General features: G+C 43.8%; 1 protein-coding gene across 4 annotated transcripts in view; it reads right to left on the reverse strand.

Moving 5' to 3' along the window:
- The window catches only part of PGPEP1L (pyroglutamyl-peptidase I like), a 71,689-nt gene extending 56,799 nt beyond the window's left edge, over positions 1–14,890 (reverse strand). The window contains exons 1-2 of one of the 4 annotated variants that reach the window (XM_019983402.2): positions 14,627–14,890; positions 8,494–8,546 (exon numbers count right to left, since the gene is read on the reverse strand). In XM_019983402.2, coding sequence (XP_019838961.2) covers positions 8,494–8,546; positions 14,627–14,660 — 87 coding nt within the window. In that variant the 5' untranslated portion in view covers positions 14,661–14,890. The other 3 variants (XM_019983403.2, XM_070775034.1, XM_070775035.1) reach the window with 3 other exon arrangements.
- Positions 14,891–18,659: the final 3,769 nt, after the last annotated feature.

Here is an 18,659-nt window from a genome sequence, read left to right on the forward strand (position 1 = left end):
TTGATGGCTGCAGGATGGAATCTGGTCACCAGAAAAACCAACCATTTGATTAGTTGGTGGGGATTTCTAGTTGCTTGACCTTCGGGGAGGGGAGACGTAGTTCATCACATGGCCAGTGATTTAATCAACTTTGCCTACACAATGAAATTCCAATAAAGACTCTGCATACAGAAGTTCAGTGGAGTTTCCTGGTTGATAAATGTATTGATGTGCCAGAAGGCGGCTCGCCCCGACTCCATAGTAAGAGGGCAAGAAACTTCTGTATTTGGGAGCTATCCAGACCTCACCCTATATGTATCCTTTATTTAAAAAAATGTAAGTCTAGTGCTTTCCTGAGTTGTGCGTGTTATTCTAGCAAATTATCAAAACTGTAGAGGTCATGAGAATTCCCAAATTTATAGTCAGAACAACAGATGACTTGGGGACCCTTGAAATGAAGCTGGTGTCTGAAGGGAGGGTAGTCTTGTGGAGGACTTTGCCCTGAAACCATGGGAGTCTGTGTGTACTCCAGGGGGTTAATGTCAGAACTGTATTGCAGTACACCTGCCTGGGGCTTCCCAGGTAGAGCTAGTGGTAAAGAACCCAACTGCCAATGCGAGACATAGAGACGTGGGTTGGATCCCATGTGTGTCAGGAAGATCCCCTGGAGGAGAACAGGGCAACCCACTCCAGTATTCTTGCCTGGAGAATCCCACGGACAGAGGAGCCTGATGGGTTACAGTCCATAATGTCGCACAGACTTGGACATGACTGAAGCCACTTAGCACGCACGCACACACACCTAGCTGGGGTGGGACAGAACAGGAAGAGACTCACGTATTAGTAGTCAGTCAGTTCAGTCGCTCAGTTATATCCACCTCTGTGACCCCACGAACTGCAGCACGCCAGACTTCCCTGTCCATCACCAAATCCCAGAGTTTATTCAAACTCATGTCCGTTGAGTCGGTGATGCCATCCAACCAACTCATCCTCAGTCGTCCCCTTCTCCTACTGCCTTCAGTCTTTCCCAGCATCAGGGTCTTTTCCAATGAGTCAGTTCTTCGCTTCAGGTGGCCAGAGTACTGGAGTTTCAACTTCAACATCAGTCCTTCCAGTGAATATTCAGGACTGATCTCCTTTAGGATGGATGGGTTGGATCTCCTTGCAGTCCAAGGGATTCTCAAGAGTCTTCTCCAACACTACAGTTCAAAAGTGTCAATTCTTCAGTGCTCAGCTTTCTTTATAGTCCAACTCTCACATCCACACATGACTATGGGAAAAACCATAGCTTTGACTAGACAGACCTTTGTCGGCAAAGTAATGGCTCTGCTTTTTAATATGCTGTCTAGGTTGGTCATAGCTTTTCTTCCAGGTAGCAAATGTCTTCTAATTTCATGGCTGCAGTCACTATCTGCAGTGATTCTGGAGCCCCCCAAAATTAAGTCTGTCACCATTTCCATTGTTTCCCCATCTATTTGCCACGAAGTGATGGGACCAGATGCCATGATCTTAGTTTTCTGAAAGTTGAGTTTTAAGCCAACTTTTCCACTCTCCTCTTTCACTTTCATCAAGAGGCTCTAGTTCTTCTTTGCTTTCTGCCATAAGGGTGGTGTCATCTGTGTATCTGAAGTTATTGGATATTTTTCCTGGCAATCATCTTGATTCCAGTTTGTGCTTCATCCAGCCTGGCATTTCTCATGATGTATTCTGCATATAAGTTAAATAAGTAGGGTGATAATATACAGCCTTGACATACTCTTTTCCCAATTTGGAACCAGTTTATTGTTCCACATCTGGTTCTAACTGTAGCTTCTTGACCTGCATACAGATTTCTCAGGATGCAGGTAAGGTGGTCTGGTATTCCCATCTCTTTAAGAATTTTCCACAGTTTCTTGTGATCCACACAGTCAAAGGCTTTGGCATCAATAAAGCAGAAGTAGATGTTTTTCTGGAACTCTCTTGCTTTTTATACGATCCAATGGATGTTGGCAATTTGATCTAAGGTTCCTCTGCCTTTCCCAAATCCAGCTGGAACATCTGGAAGTACATGGTTCACGTACTGTTGAAGCTTGGCTTGGAGAATTTTGAGCATTATTTTGCTAGCGTGTGAGATGAGTGCAACTGTCTTCAAAATCAGGAACTGCATATATATATTGAACTGAGAAGAGCTGACATAATATTTTATGTATACATCAATAGCACCCCACTCCAGTACTCTTGCCTGGAAAATCCCATGGACGGAGGAGCCTGGTAGGCTGCAGTCCATGGGGTCGCTAGGAGTCGGACATGACTGAGCGACTTCACTTTCACTTTTCATGCATTGGAGAAGGAAATGGCAACCCACTCCAGTGTTCTTGCCTGGAGAATCCCAGGGACGGGAGAGCCTGGTGGGCTGCCGTCTCTGGGGTCGCACAGAGTCGGACACGACTGAAGCGACTTAGCAGCAGCAGCAACATTATTATTTCTTTGGCCTTCCTCTGATTGGGGTGACCCATAAAATTAGGGTCTTGGTGGAAGGCAGGGCCCAGCTCCCCTCACAAATGCTGGAAAGATCAATCTCATTGAGGCCAGATGGACTCATCTTTGACTTCAAATCAGCAAATCTCTCTGATAGAAGAAACTTCCAGCTTCCCAGGGCAACAATAATGCCAGTGGGAGTATGCAGCAGCCAGTGTCATTGGGACAAGCTATAATAATTAGTATTCAGCAGATTTTCTATGGGTGATTTTTGGCCCCTTTGATTAAAGTTTTATTCATTTTCCATATTCTGTTTTGTTTCTGTGTTCTCTTGAAAGTCACAATTTTTTCTACTCTTCATAGTTATTCTTGAAATTTTGCCATATATATGTATATACAATGCATATACATATATATACATACACACATACAATGCAATTCAATGCAATCCCAATCAAATTATAAATATATATATGAATTTATTCCAAATATAGTAGGATTTTTCAATGTCTGCAAATCAATCAATGTGATATTCCACATTAACAAATTGAAGAATAAAAACCATATGATGATCTCAGTAGATGTAGAATACACTTTTGATAAAATTCAACATCAATTTATAAAAATTATCTAGAGCGTGGGCAGAGAGGGAGCATACCTCAACATAATAAAGGTCATGTATGACAAACCCACAACTAACATCATACTCAATGGTAAAAAGCTAAAAACAATTCCATCTACCACCACATCAAAAAGAATAAAACTATCTAAGGTGGCAAAAGACCTATACTCAGAAAACTATAAGATGGTGATTAAAGAAACTGAAGATGACCCAACCAGATGGAAAGACATGCCATGTTCTTGAGTTGGAAGAAACAATATTGTTAAAATGACTATTCTGCCCAAAGCAATCTAGATTCAATGCAATCCCTATCCAATTACCAAGGGCATTTTTCACCAAACCAGAACAACAACAACAAAATTTTTTTAATTCGTATGAAAACACAAAAGACCCTCAATAGTCAAAACAATCTTGAGAAAGAAGACTGGAGCTGGAGTCATCACACATTTTGACTTCAGACTACACTATAAACATAGTAATCAAAACAGTGTATGGTCCTGGCGCAAAAACAGACACATTGATCAAGGGAACAAGACAGAAATCCCAGAAGTAATGTCTGCACTTGTGGTCAATCAATCTATGACAAAGGAGGCAAGAATATACAATGGAGAAAAGACAATCTCTTCCATAAGTGATACTGGGAAGATTTGACAGCTACACATGAAACAGGGAAATTAGAATAGTCTCTAATATCATACACAAAAATAAAATGAAAATTGATTAAAGATCAATTTTATATTGTAAGATCAGATACTATAAAACTCCTAGAGGAAAACATAAGCAGAAAACTTTGATATAAATTGCACCAATTTTCTTTTTGAATTCATTTCATAATGTTAATAAAATAAATAAATGACTAGCTAAACTTAAAAGCTTTTGCACAGCAAAGGAAATCATAAACAAAATGAAAAGACAGACTACAGAATGGGAGAAAATATTTGTAAATGATGCAACCAACAAGGGATTAATTTCCAAATTATGCAAACAGCTCATTATAAAAGAAAAAATAACCCAATCAAGAAATGGGCAGAAGACCTAAATAGACATTTCTCCAAAGAAGACAAACAGATGGGGCCAACAGGTCCATGAACAGATGCTCCACATTGTTAATTATTAGAGAAATGCAAGTCAAAACTACAATGAGGTACCACCTCACACCAGTCAGAACGCTCATCATAAAAAAAGTCTACAAATAATAAATGCTAGAAAGGGTATGAAGAAATGGAAAGCCTCTTCCAGTATCGGTGGGAATGTAAACTGGTGCAGCCACTATGGAGAACCATACGGAGGTTCCTTTAAAACCTAAAAATAGAGTTAACACATGATCCAGCAACCCTACTACTGGGCTTATATCTGGAAGGGACAGAAACTTTAATTCAAAAAGATATATGCACTTCAACATTCATATCAGGACTATTTATAATAACCAAGACATGGAAACGACCTAAGTGTCCATCAACAGATGAATAGTAAGAAGATGTGGGAAACATACACGATGGACTATTACTCAGCCATAAAAGAGAATCAAATAATGCCATTTGCAGAGACATTACTCTGCCAACAAAGGTCCGTCTAGTCAAAGCTATGGTTTTTTCCAGTAGTCATGTATGGATGTGAGAGGCAGACCATAAAGAAAGGTGAGTGCTGAAGAATTGATGCTTTTGAACTGTGGTGTTGGAGAAGACTCTTGCGGGTCCCTTGGACTGCAAGGAGATCCAACCAGTCCATCCTAAAGGAGATCAGTCCTGGGTGTTCATTGGAAGGACTGATGCTGTAGCTGAAACTCCAATATTTTGGCCACCTGATGCGAAGAGCTGACTCATTGGAAAAGACCCTGATGCTGGGAAAGATTGAGGGCAGGAGGAGAAGGGGAAGACAGTGGATGAGATGGTTGGATGGCATCACTGACTCAATGGACATGGGTTTGCGTGGACTCCAGGAGTTGGTGATGGACAGGGAGGCCTGGCGTGCTGCGGTTCATGGGGTCGCAGAGAGTCGGACATGACTGCGAGACTGAACTGAACTGATTTGCGGCAACATGGATGGAACTAGAGATTATCATACTCGGTGAAGTCAGACAGAGAAAGACAAATATCATATGCTATCATTTATATGTGGAATCTAAAAAATGATACAAATGAGCTCATTTATAAAATAGAAAAAATTCACAGACACAGAAAAAAAAATGTATAGTTACTAAAGAGGAAAGGAGGAAGGATAAATTAGGAGTTTGGGATTAACAGATACACACTACTATATATAAAACAGATAAACAAGAGCCTACTATACAGCACAGGAAACTATATTCAATATAATTATAATAGAAAAGAATCTGAAAAGACTATACACACACACACACACACATATATATAACTGAATATATTGCTGTATACCTGAAACTAAGACAACACTGTAAATAAACTGTACATATATATATATATATATATATATATATACACACAAAAGTCTGAATTTGATTTGACATCAGGATGCCCATCTAAGCAAGGGCCTTAGAAGACTCAATCACTCCTCTTGACTTCTATGCCTTCATTGTCCTATATTTTGGTTCAGTCCTTTATTTTTCAGCTTGAAAAAGTAAAAGTGACAGTGTTAGTCACTAGTCGTGTCCAACTCTTCGCGACCCCATGGCCCGCCAGATTCCTCTGTCCGTGGGATTTTTCAGTTAAGAATACTGGAGTAGGCAGCCATACCTTCTTCAGGGGGTCTTCCCGACCCACGGATGGAACCCAGGTCTCCTGCACTACGGGTAGATTCTTTAACATCTGAGTCACGAGGGAAGCCCACAATCAGCCATTTATTATTGTTTTCATTACAATAATTTCACAAATATTATATATTTTTTGTGACTGGCATCTTTTACTTAGCATAATTCGAAACTGTCTTTAAGTCATCTGTTAAACTCTTCAACAGTTGTATTTTAAATTTTTATAAGCTCTGCTGCTGCTGCTGCTGCTAAGTCACTTCAGTCGTGTCCGACTCTGTGCGACCCCAGAGACGGCAGCCCACCAGGCTTCCCCGTCCCTGGGATTCTCCAGGCAAGAACACTGGAGTGTGTTGCCATTTCCTTCTCCAATGCATCAAAGTGAAAAGTGAAAGTGAAGTCGCTCAGTCATTATTACTCCCTTTTTCAATTTGCCTAATCTTCTGATAGTCTCTTTGCTAGCTTTTTGCGATTCCATCATTATTGTTTCAAACATTCCATATACAATTATGCTATTTTCTGATAATATCTAGAAGAATGATCTAGAACCTGATTCTTCAGGTTCTAAATCTGCTTTTGCTCATTCTTACTCAGGGTAGTTTGTTTCTTTGCATATTTGGTGATCTTTGATTGGAAATAAATGCTGAGCTTATTTTAGGCGGCGGCGGCAGTGGTGGTTTAGTTGCTAAGTTGTATCTGACTCTTGTGACCCCATGGACTGTGGACTGCAGCCTGCCAGGCTCCTCTATCCATGGGATTTCCCAGGCAAGAATACTGGAGTGGGTTGCCATTTCCTTCTCCAGGGCATCTTCCTGACCCAGGGATCAAACCCGAGTCTCCTTCATTGAGGGAAGATTCTTTATCGACTGAGCCTCTAGAGAAGCCCCTAACTTACGTGTTTGTAGAAAATATGAGATTTTAAAAAATCAAGAGAAATTACATATACTTTGTTGGGACTCTGGGTGCTAGAGACCACAGGATGCCCCTTCAAGGGTCCAGCTTACAGAAAGTTTTGGTTTCATTCTAACCCCCTTGCTAATGACAATATTGATAATGGCATATGCCCTTCCTGCCTTTTTTGTGTTGTGGGTGCTGATCACTCACTCCTACAGGCTGCAGCCCTGGGTATGTGTGATATATCTGTGTGATGGTATGATGTATAAGAGCTTTCCTTTACTACTGTGTGCCCAGCAAGGCACAGAAGTTCTGTCTTACCTACTTCATCTGCAAGTGAAGGGTCCTTCACAACACCTAGTTTGCCATTCTGCTTCCCCTTCCTGGAAACTCCTAGCCTGCTTCTGCTTCTGCCCTTCTGCCCTGCTTCTCCAGCTTTAATGGTGAATCTTAAATGTACCAAAAAATCTCTACCCTCATTCCATTTCCTGTGTGGATCTCCAAAGTCAGATTCCATTAGCCCACAACTGAGAAAACTGACTTGTAGAGTAGCTTCTTAGTAATAATGATATTTGTGAGCATTAGTAGTTACTCTGTCATGCTCTGAGGGCTTTACATGTATTAATTCCTATAGTCATTACAACCTTCCTATTTTACAGATAAGAAAATTGAGGCACAGAAAAGTTGAGTGACTTGCCTTGCAACTGTTGGCACAGGGAGGTGAACCCTGGCAGCCTGGCTCTTTTCCATTCTCATGACTGCAAACAGAAGGGCTAAGGACCCATTTGGGATTTAGCAGAAGAAGTCTTGTTTTTCGAGGAACTGGCTGCAAACACCCAGAAACTCATAAAGCCCTGACCTAGCCTTTCTGGCATGTTATGTGCAGCAGTGAGGCTTGGCAGTGAGCCTGGGGTTCTCTGAGTTTTTTTGCTGGGTGAAAAAAGCCCAAGTTCTAACTCAAGAGTGGAGAGTTTCCTTGACTGCATCTGTGCAGACAGGCTAGAAAATCAATGCTACAGTGGCTGACAACGCACGATTCAAGTGGTTTTGCTACATTTTCAGCTTGACTGGGAAACTCTGAGAATAGACTCAAGACTCCACCTTTGGCGTGATCCAACAGACGCATGAAATTGATGGTCAAGTGTGAATAAATAGCCGGCTATGCTCTGAGCCTCTAAGTGACACCGAGTGGGGGCGGGTACAAGTGAAGCAATGGTTCAGGGAGGAGAGGTCTGCTCTACAGAGAAGACCGCTCTTCATGCCCTGAACGAGGATGCACTTTCTTCTGATTACTTTCTTAAAAATTAAGCCATGTTGTTTATAATAATAACCACATATTAAGCTCTTACGATGTGCCAAGCGCTATGCTTGATAAAGTTACCTTTATAGACTTAGAGGCTTCTTTGCTTCGCACACTTCCCTCTTTCATTCCTGAGAACCACCCTGAGGTCAGCACTAGAATTCCCCCATTTCATGAATGAGGACACTGAGGCGGGGGGGGCTGTGACTTTCCTGAGACCCTGCAGCCAGAGGTATCTTCAGTTCTCAGGGCAGCAGAGCCTGCTTGGGCCACTCCCCACCCCTCCCAGGGCGTCCGTTTAGCCTGTTTTCTTACTGCTGAGCTGGACGGGCCCCTGGGGGCAGGTGAGTCGCAGCCAAGGATGGAAGCCTAGCCGGTGTCCCAGGGCATGCAGTGTGCATGCTCTCTCCTCCCATGAGGATCTGGTCACCAAGGGGACTATACGCTGGATTTTCTTGGAACCAGAGAAGGAACCAGCTAGGCCCTGAGTTCCTGGGTCTGGGCTCGTAGGGAGTTTACCTTCACCGCTTCCCAGCTGGAATTCACCAAGTGCTGCCGGAAGGGACCGAAACCTGGAACCAAGGACAGGCTGGTTTGCTCAGGCCAGGCTTGGGCCGAGGTGTCTGCTTCTGCGTTGCTCCCCCCACCTCCTTGGGGACTTCTTGTGGCTCCTGGGGCCATCAAGGACCAGTGGGGGCTCCATGTACCCCTTTCCTGTGGAGGCTTGCAACCTTACCAATCTAGGAGCGTTTCCTAAGTCCTCTTATGTGAGGTGTTGTGGGGGAGCCCAAGAGGAATGTGGAGCTGATCCACCACTAAGTAGGAGGGCTCCAGAGGTGTGTGCACATATGTCCAGTTAAAACGCATGCTGTGTAGAGAGCCCAGAAACACACCCATGTGAGTATGCCCAGTTGTTTGTGACCAAAGGTGCAGGAGCAACTCAGTGGAGATGGAATAGCCTTTCAATAGATAGGACTGGAAAAATCGGACACTGATCAAAAAAAATGGATCCCTCAGCCTGAACTGTATACAAAAATTAATTCCACATGCATCATGGACTCATATGTAATAAGTAAAATAATAAAACTTTTGGGGGCTTAGTGGTGAAAATCTTGGGACCAAGTGTTAGGCAAAGAGTTAGTGCATGATCCACAAAAGTAAAAAATGAGAAAGTGGACCTCATCCAAATGAAAATCTTTTGCTCTGCAAAAGATCCTGCTGAGAGGATGAAAAGACATGCTGTAGACAGCTGCGAATCATGCATCTGACAAAGGCATTGTATGCAAAATGTACGAAGAACTCTCAGAACTCAACTTTCAAAGACAGTCCAATTAGAAAAAGGGGAAAGACATGAAGAAACATTTCCCTGAAGAGGATATACAGGTGGCAAATAAGCACATGAAAAACTGCTCAACGTCATTAGCCATCAGAGAAATGCAAATTAAAGTCACAGTGAGGTGTCACTACATCTCTATCAGAGAGGCTAAGACAGAAATACCGGTAATACCAAAAGCTGACGAGGATGAACAGGAACTAGGTCACACAGACATGGTTGGTGGGAAGGTCAAATGGTATGGCCACTGGGAAATAGTTCGACAGGTTCTTTTAAAACTGAACGTGGACTTCCAAGGACTTTCTCTGCTCCATATTTACCCCAGAGAAATAAAGACTTACTTTTACACAGAAACTCGTACACAGATGTTCACTGCAGCTTTATTTGTAATAGCCCATAGCTAGAAATCACCCCAAGGTCTTTCAATGAGTAAATGGTTAAATCAGCTGGTTCATCCAGATCATAGAATACTGCTGAGCAGTGAAAATACAAAAGTGGAAGCAACCCAGGTGTCCATCGGCTGATGATGAATAAACAAAACTGGTATTAGCCATACAATGCACATCATCTGTCCATAAAAATAACTGAAGTGCTGCGGCCACACGACAGCATGGATGAGCCTTGAAAACATCAGGCTCCGTGAGCGAGGTCAGTTACAAAAGTGTATCATTCCATTTACGTGAGATGTCCGCATCGGCCGCCTGTAAAGACTGAGCTTGAGTGTGTGTGTGTGTGTGTGTGTGTGTGTGTAGTGGGGGAGTAGGGATGAGGATCAGGAGGTCCAGTTTCTTTTCAGGGTAATGAAAACGTTCTAAAATTGATTGTGGTGATAAGTGCATAACTGTGACTACACTAAAAACCATTGAACTGTATGCTTTAAATGAGTAGATTGTATAGCATGTGAATTACATCTCAATAAAGCTACTAAAATGGCTTTAAAAATGAAGGAATTATTGGTATACACAACTTGGATGAACCTCAAGGGAATTATGCTGAATAAAAAAAAAAGTCACTCTCAAAATGATACATATTGTATGATTCTACCTATATAATATTTGTAAATTATAATTTACATCTATAAAATTAATTATAGAGATGAAGAACAGAATAGTGGTTACCAGGAGTTAGAGACAGGGGAAACGGTGAGTGTGGTTCTAAAAGTATAATTCAAGGAAACCTTGTGATTTTGGTTCTGTTATTTATCTTGATGCTGGTGGTTACACGAAGCTAAATATGGGGTGAAACTGCATATAGCTGTGCACATGTGTGTGCACACACACACACACACACACACATGCACACAGAGCTATACCAAGGTCAGTATCTTAGCTTTGATACTGAAAATGTTAACATTGGGGGTCTGGCTCTAGGGGACCATTCTATACATTTCTTTGCAAATTCTTGTGTATCTATAATTATTTCAAAATTTAAAAAGACGTATGATTTGGTTCAGAGTTTCTCAAATGCTAATGTGCATGTATATCTTATTAAAATATAGAATCTGATCGGTCAGGTCTGGGGTGATGCTGGAGATTCTGAGTTCCTAACAAGCTCCCCAGTGGTACTAAGGCTACTGGCCCTCGCCACACTTGGACTAGCAAGGCTTTGAACAACTAGGATCAGAATACTTCAAAGGGGGAGAGAGCGGCTGGAGTAGAGGTGGCTGGGGGAGTCTCCAGGAGGAAGTGGGGGTGAGCAAGGACTTTACTGGGGGAGAGGCAGAGGAGTTGCAGGGAGTGAGCCTGGGCGAGGAAGCCGCCGCTGGGGAGGCCTTTACACAGGGAAGGAGCGAGAGCTGGATGAGGCTTGTGGGCAGAAGGGCTTGTTCCTTGAACTGGGAACACGTATCTATGCTGTGTATGATTATGTCCTTTAACCGCAATTTATTATGATCGCTAATAAAAGGAAACTAAGTAGAATTTTGCTTTGAGGAGGACAGCAAGCCCCCTCTGGGACTAGCTTAGGAAAGGTTTTCTGCTGGCCTGGGGAGAGAGACTCCCTCCCCCTCTCACTATGGTTGCCGCTCCTTTTTATGGCATCCACACCGTCCAGTGGCCCCTCAAAGCTCAGGCCATGGCCCGACGACAGCCAGGAGTGGTTGGAGACCTCAGTGTTTGGGTTCAGGCTTCTGCTGTTGCATCTCACCTCAGCCCCACCACTTAGCAGTGGTGATCTTGAGCAAGTTACTCAGCTTTAGTGCCTTGGCTTTCTCATCTGTAAAATGGGCACTAATCATACTAATCTAATAGAGTGGTTTGCAGATTGAATAAATCAATAAGGTGGAGCATCTGCAATACTGCCTGGAGTACAGGAAGCAGTGCCAAGTGCTCACCTTCATGGTGGTTCAGGTACGTACCTCCTGGGACCAATTAAACAATGCTGAGTATGACGTGTATTCGTTCCAGAATCTAGTAGGTGCTCAGCAAATGCTAAATCCTTTTTCACCCTCTCTCCCAGTAGCATGGGATGGGCTCCAGCTAGATCCTTGGTCTGCCCTATTCTCTCTGATCATTTGATGTCACCATTTCTCAGCCCCAACCCCCTACTTGGGCACTGAGCTTATTAGTCAGGGGTCCTGCCCTTTCTTTTCCATGTTGAGATTTCACCTGTAATTCAGGCCCTATTTCTTTCTCCAGAAATTGAGAGGCATGTACAGGTATGTATGTATGTGTGTGTATATATATGTGTGTGTGTGTGTGTGTGTGTGTGTGTGTGTGTGTGTGTGTGTGTGTGTGTGTGTGTATATGTGTGTGTGTGTGTATGGGGGGATTTATTATAAGGTATTGGCTCACATGATTATGAAGACTGAGAATTCCCCAGATCTGTCTGCCATCTGCAAGCTGCAGACCCAGGAAAGCCAGTAGAGCAAATTTCAGTCTGATGTTGAAGGCCCAAGAACCAGGAGCACCCATTTGAGGGCAGAAGAATATTGATGTATCAGTCCATGGCTTCAGACGGAGGGAACTCAACCTTCCTGGGCTTTTTATTCTATTCAGGCCCTTAATAGATTAGATGATGCCCACCCACACTGGGGAGGGCACTGCTTTCCTGAGCCCACTGATTTAAACGCTAAGCTCCTCCAGAAATACCCTCATAGACACATTCAGAAAGAATGTTTAACCAGGGGTCTGGGCACTCAGTGGCTCAGTCAGGTTGACACACAAAATTAACCATCACACGGCCCCTAGGATGGTGCCAGGAGGAGGGGCCAGCTCCCTGGGGCCTCTCCCTTCATCTCTCCTGCAGTGCGGCCCGTGTTCAGAGCTCAGTGATTCCTGCCTGGCCCTGTAGGGAGGGTCAGCGGCTGGCAGATGGGTCTATGACTGGGGAGGGACTCACTGCAGGGTCGGGGGCAGTGGGCTGCAGGTGGAAGTGGCATTCTCTAGCTCAGCTTTACCAGGTGAGGCTTTGAATTCCAGCAATCTGATTTCTGGGATGCACTTCTCAAATCATGATTCCGAGATGGGGAGGAGCTATGATTAACTACCAATGTTTGGAACCCCGCCCCTATCCCCACCCCTGCAGAAGCCAGTTCTGGAGAAGACTGTGCCTCTGAAGTTGGGGGATCTCTGGGTATAGAGCACTCATAACTTCACTCAAAAAGGGTAAAACTTCCTCAGGGAAGAGAAAAGTTTGGGACAGGATGTCCCAGGAAATCTAGTGGTGTTTTCTGACTTTGACTGAATCCTATAGAATAAATAAGACTGAAGTGGCCAAGCAAAAAACAAAACAAAACAGGAAAATATTGAGATTAAGGAAAAACCACTGGGAAACCAAGTACCTTCTGGGATGACTGTAGGAATACTGAAAATGCAGTGACATTTTTAGTCCTCACCAAGTCACATGCTGCTTTCGAATCACATTCAGATCAGTGTATTCAGATCATCGCTTATCTGTTTTCAATTAGGCAAAACAACTCAGCAAATGAAGGTCTGAAGCTTTTGTTTTGCACGGTCAAGCCTTACACTTTACACTTGGCAAGACCTTGGGTGGAACTTGTGAAAAGTGGCTGGAGAAATCTCCTGGAATCAGGAGAGGCCCTTTGGAGGGAAGCACGCTTTCTGTCTCCCATTGTCACGGTGGGGTGCCAGTCCGGAAGGCCTTGGTCTTGAGCCAGTTCTTCAGAGCTCTTGTTCCCTCACCATCTGTCTACGTGCCAATGTCCTGGCGAGATTTACATGTGAAGCAAATCCAATTAAATGAAAAGACCGCCCCTGGCAGCTCAGAGCATTTTTAATAAAGGAAGGCCACGCTCTGGAAGCCAGTGGGCATTCCCAAATCACCGCTGATGATCAGGTACCATCAAACAACCTGGAGTTTGCCAGCAAATCTCAGGCTGACAGGACAGAGGCAGGGGTCGTTGATGTGAGTCTAAGACCTTCCCTGGTGCTTCAGCATTCAGATTTCATTTGTGACAAGTATCACATTTATCAGGTTATAATGTCCTTAGGAATTCAAGGGTAATTTGAACCAATCTCTAATACCCAAAATAACACAAATGAGAACAAGGGAGAGAAAAGGTTTTCGAAAGAACTTTCTTCTTCTCAGAAGGTTAACAAGAGTTTGATTATAGTCTGAAAATATTAAGATAGGTAACGTTCAATTTCCCACACACACAGGAACCCTTGTCTCTTGTTTCCTTCATCCACACAATTCAGAAAACTTCAAATATGCCAAATGTGACTGACTAAAAATAAAGAGCTGTGTGAAGAAAACAAGCCCTCCAGGGACCAGCTGTGACAATGACTGGGGGTGTCTGGGGTGGATTTCAAATATGCTGGTAAAAGGTAGGAGTGGGTGGCTACTACTCCTTCTGGGGTTCAAAGTCTAACTGGTGGCTCTCAGAGGGTGCCGAGAGTTCCCCGAGTGGCTGGAAAGTCTCCAGTTTTCGGGGGAGCTATGTGCCCCTCTTGGGGTGGTCACTGCCCCCTTCTTTCTGGGTTCCCTGCTCCCCGTCCTTTTGCCTATTAACAGCTGCACCCTAGTAGATGCCACAGGGGCCCCAGCCTCCGCTTCCCCACCCCCGTGGGCTGAAGGACAAAGGTCTAAGCCACATGAGGGCACCACTGTGTATGCCACTCGAGGGTTATTTGAAGTGAATGACACGGCAGAAGCAGAAACGCCTCTCCGTCCCCTCCTTGTTGTTTTTAACAGGGCATAGCAGGAAGTTAGCTCCCTCCGGAATTATTGGCACCACCAGTTGCCACTCTTCCCCCGCGCCCCCCACGAGGGAACTATTTATGACCAGGATCAGGCAAGAGCGCATTCCACGGTCAAGCTAAAGGCAGCAGCAAGTGGAAAGCAGGAAAGTCGCCTTACCGGTCACCACCACGCAGCTGGACCGGGAATCCATGGAACCAGAGTGGGGAGCGCGCTTGTGCGCCTGCGCGGGTCAGAGGCAGGCCCCCGCTGGTGTTGGCCTCTGGCTTGGATGGATGGGGACAGACCACCCTGCAGCATTTGGGGGGCCCTGAAAGGCTGAAGACTCTGGGGGTGGGAGGAGGGTGTAAACAATGCCTCTTGAAAGCAGACATAGCCGGCTCTGGGCACGGGGCCTGCAGCAACAGAAAGGCAGAGGGTCAGAGCGGCACCACGGTCTTTCCAGCCACCTGGTTCTGGGTCACTTTGTTGGTTGCTATGTTCAGACGCGAGTCTGGTGACCAGCTGTCCCAGTTTGCATGGGACTGGGATTGGGCGGGAGCTAAAATCTGCTGCCACCGGTTAGCCCCAGCAAGTCATGATGGCGGGGACACTTACAAGGTGTTTGTTTAGACCGCGGCTTGATAAAATATGGTAACTCTCGAAACTGATTCTGCAGAATATGTGAGAAAAAAAAAAAAGGAAAAAGAAACAGGCCAAAACCACAGATGAAGCTTATGGTTAAAAGGATGGTTGAAAGCACCTGCCGTCTATAAACTGTGGGTCCTCAGGCCAGTTAATCTCTCCCCACTCTTCTCCTTTCTGCGAAAAGGGGGCGGTCACAGCACCGTTTCCTGGGTAGAGAGCGCCGGGCACTGTCGCCAGCCCTCCCGCAGCCCTGGGGGCAGAGGCTCACATAGCCAGAAAGTCTGCGCCGGCTTCCCTGGCTGGGGTCTCACCAACCCCCATTCTGACTTCGATCAGCGCCCAAGAGGGCGCCGGACTAGCTTCATGCCCCGCGAAATGCATGGGCTTGCCTCCTGGCTCTAGGGACATTCCCCTCTCCTCCTAAATTGTCCGAGTAACCAGAAGAGCTAACACCTGGGCTAGTTCCTCTATTGAAGAAGCCATGTCATGAAACATGAAACTTCTTGACCTTTCAGAATAAACTACTTAAAAAAAGATATAACTTTTTAAAAATTAAAAATACTTATATATATTTTTTAACAAAAGCTTTCTAACAAGAGGTACAAAACCCATAATTCTAGGACTTCCCTGGAGGCCCAGTGGTTAAGACTCTGCCTTTCCAATGTAGGGGGTACAGGTTCAATCCTGGTTGGGGAATAAGATTTTACATGCCTGTAGTACAGCCAAAAAAAAAAAAAAATGAACAAACAAACCATAATTCTTTTTCCACATCTGAGTGAGGCCATCATAGGCTCCATCCAGGGAAAGCCAGTAAAACACCATGTCCCCCAGCATCACACTGCTTCCCCAAGTTCAGAATACTCCCTAATAGACGGTGTGACTTTGAGGTTTCATCTTAATTGGCTCCCTGATTAAAAACAAACAAAAAAAAAGTACACCTCCACCCCTACTTAATTGGGATCACTCCAACAAACTAGACTCCACCTGATGCCTTCCTGGGTCACTGAACCGATGGGACATTCCTTTTAATTGGCCCCTGGTGTGGGCTGCAGGCTTATTTACAGCAGACAACAGGTGGGAAGTGGCATTTGCCCCCAAGAGCCTTTCCCTGCCTGCTCTGGGAAGCTGGGGCGACCTTGTTTTGCAGGAAATACAGAGGGCTTTGCATGTCACCTTATTCTGAGATTAACACAGACACTACAAAAATCCAAGTTTAAAGTAGTAACCAATTTCTCATATTCTCACTGTTGATGTTTTATCTTCCTCCACGCCTCCCACCCCCACCTCTGATAAACGGATCCCCTGGTTCAGGTCACTCAACTAGTCCTTCTAGCAGAAGGGTTTGTCCATCACTTTTAAATGAAGAGATTAAATCACTGGAAATGCCCATATTTGTAAAGTTCATTACTGCGAAGGTCAAACTCTGATATCAACACAACTAACGAGGTCTGGGTATCTATCTTGTGTTTACCAATGTCAACTCATCATGCCTCAAAATAGACTCCTCGGCTGTTAAGACTGCCCATTTTTAACAATGCTACTTTCCTCTACTTTTCTGATAATGAGGCCGCAATTTTTATTTTCCAGGATTTGACATGAGCCATTCCTATTTTAACTGCAACTGAAATATGTCCTGGAATTTTCACTTTCCCATAATTCACTTATTTTCTTATATCCTAAAATTTTCTCTAATTTTATAATCAATAAACAAGAAAATGAGAGACATACATTTTGACTTAGCCACAGTGACATGTCTGATTGTATTCATCCCCCTTTGGGAGAAACACACACACACATTCTCACTCTCAAAAATGAGAACAATTCAGAGAAGTATGGATTTAAGGTCTGACATCTGCACTTTTTAAACTGTAAAACAAATGGTTCCCAACAGTCACCAATATCAAACACAATCTTTAGACCGATGAAATATAGTAAGCCTGAGAATGAACAAGGCAACTAAAGAGAGCTGTCTTGTTTAACAAAAAGCACAGTGATCCTCCTTACAAGTTAGATTCCCGAGAGGAAAATCCTTGTAATCATATTTGACTCTGGGATTAAGAGGACGAGGTGTGACCCTCTCTCAGTGAACGGGAAAGCAGGCAGCAATATGCAGGTGTTCTCACCAGGGAGTACACACAGGGTTGCCAAGATGACACTATCCCAAGACCTGAAATACTTCTCACTTTGAACCAAACATACAATGCTGTGAGGTTTGTTTTAATTTTCTTATTGGCAAGTTGTGACTTCCTGCTTAAGCAAGAAGGATTTAAAAGGTTTGTTTATTGTCTCTGACACAGACAACTCTTGCAACACGTTTTGTACACTTGATATAAATGCTGCTGCTGCTGCTGCTGCTGAGTCGCTTCAGTTGAGATGTAATCAAACTGGTCAAATTCCTCTTCGGAGGTGGAGAAAATAAATCAGCGAGAAGCACTGGTGGTTAAGATAATAATAATGTGTATATGTACCAGAGCTTTCTTATCCATTCATCTGCTGATGGACATCTAGGTTGCTTCCATGTCCTGGCTATTATAAACAGTGCTGCGATGAACATTGGGGTACACGTGTCTCTTTCAATTCTGGTTTCCTCAGCGTGTATGCCCAGCAGTGGGATTGCTGGGTCATAAGGCAGTTCTATTTCCAGTTTTTTAAGGAACCTCCACACTGTTCTCCATAGTGGCTGTACTAGTTTGCATTCCCACCAACAGTGTTAAGAGGGTTCCCTTTTCTCCACATCCTCTCCAGCATTTATTGCTTGTAGACTTTTGGATCGCAGCCATTCTGACTGGCGTGAAATGGTACCTCATTGTGGTTTTGATTTGCATTTCTCAGATAATGAGTGATGTTGAGCATCTTTTCATGTGTTTGTTAGCCATCTGTATGTCTTCTTTGGAGAAATGTCTATTTAGTTCTTTGGCCCATTTTTTGCTCAGCCATTAAAAAGAATACATTTGAATCAGCTCTAATGAGGTGGATGAAACTGGAGCCTATTATACAGAGTGAAGTAGGCCAGAAAGAAAAACACCAATACAGTATACTAACGCATATATATGGAATTTAGAAAGGTGGTAACGAAAACCCTGTATGCGAGACAGCAAAAGAGACACAGATGTATAGAACAGTCTTTTGGACTCTGTGGGAGAGGGAGGGGGGGGATGATTTGGGAGAATGGCATTAAAACATGTATAATATCATATAAAAAACGAATCGCCAGTCCAAGTTCGATGCAGGATACAGGAAGCTTGGGGCTGGTGCACTGGGATGACCCAGAGGGATGGTATGGGGAGGGAGGTGGGAGGGGGGTTCAGGATGGGGAACACGTGTACACCCGTGGCAGATGCATGTTGATGTATGGCAAAACCAATACAATATTATAAAGTAAAAAAAAATAATAATAATAAAAAAATTAAAAAATAAACTTTTGTTTGAAGAAAAAAGATAATAATAATAATGATAATTTAATAATAAATAATAATCACTCTCTTCTGTCAAACATCACTGCTTCCAGATCAGCTACTTACTCTACCATAAGACATAGAACTGATAGCCAAACTGCCTCTTGTCA

The sequence above is a fragment of the Bos indicus genome, chromosome 21 (genome assembly GCF_029378745.1).
Source record: "Bos indicus isolate NIAB-ARS_2022 breed Sahiwal x Tharparkar chromosome 21, NIAB-ARS_B.indTharparkar_mat_pri_1.0, whole genome shotgun sequence".
Lineage (NCBI taxonomy): Eukaryota > Metazoa > Chordata > Mammalia > Artiodactyla > Bovidae > Bos > Bos indicus.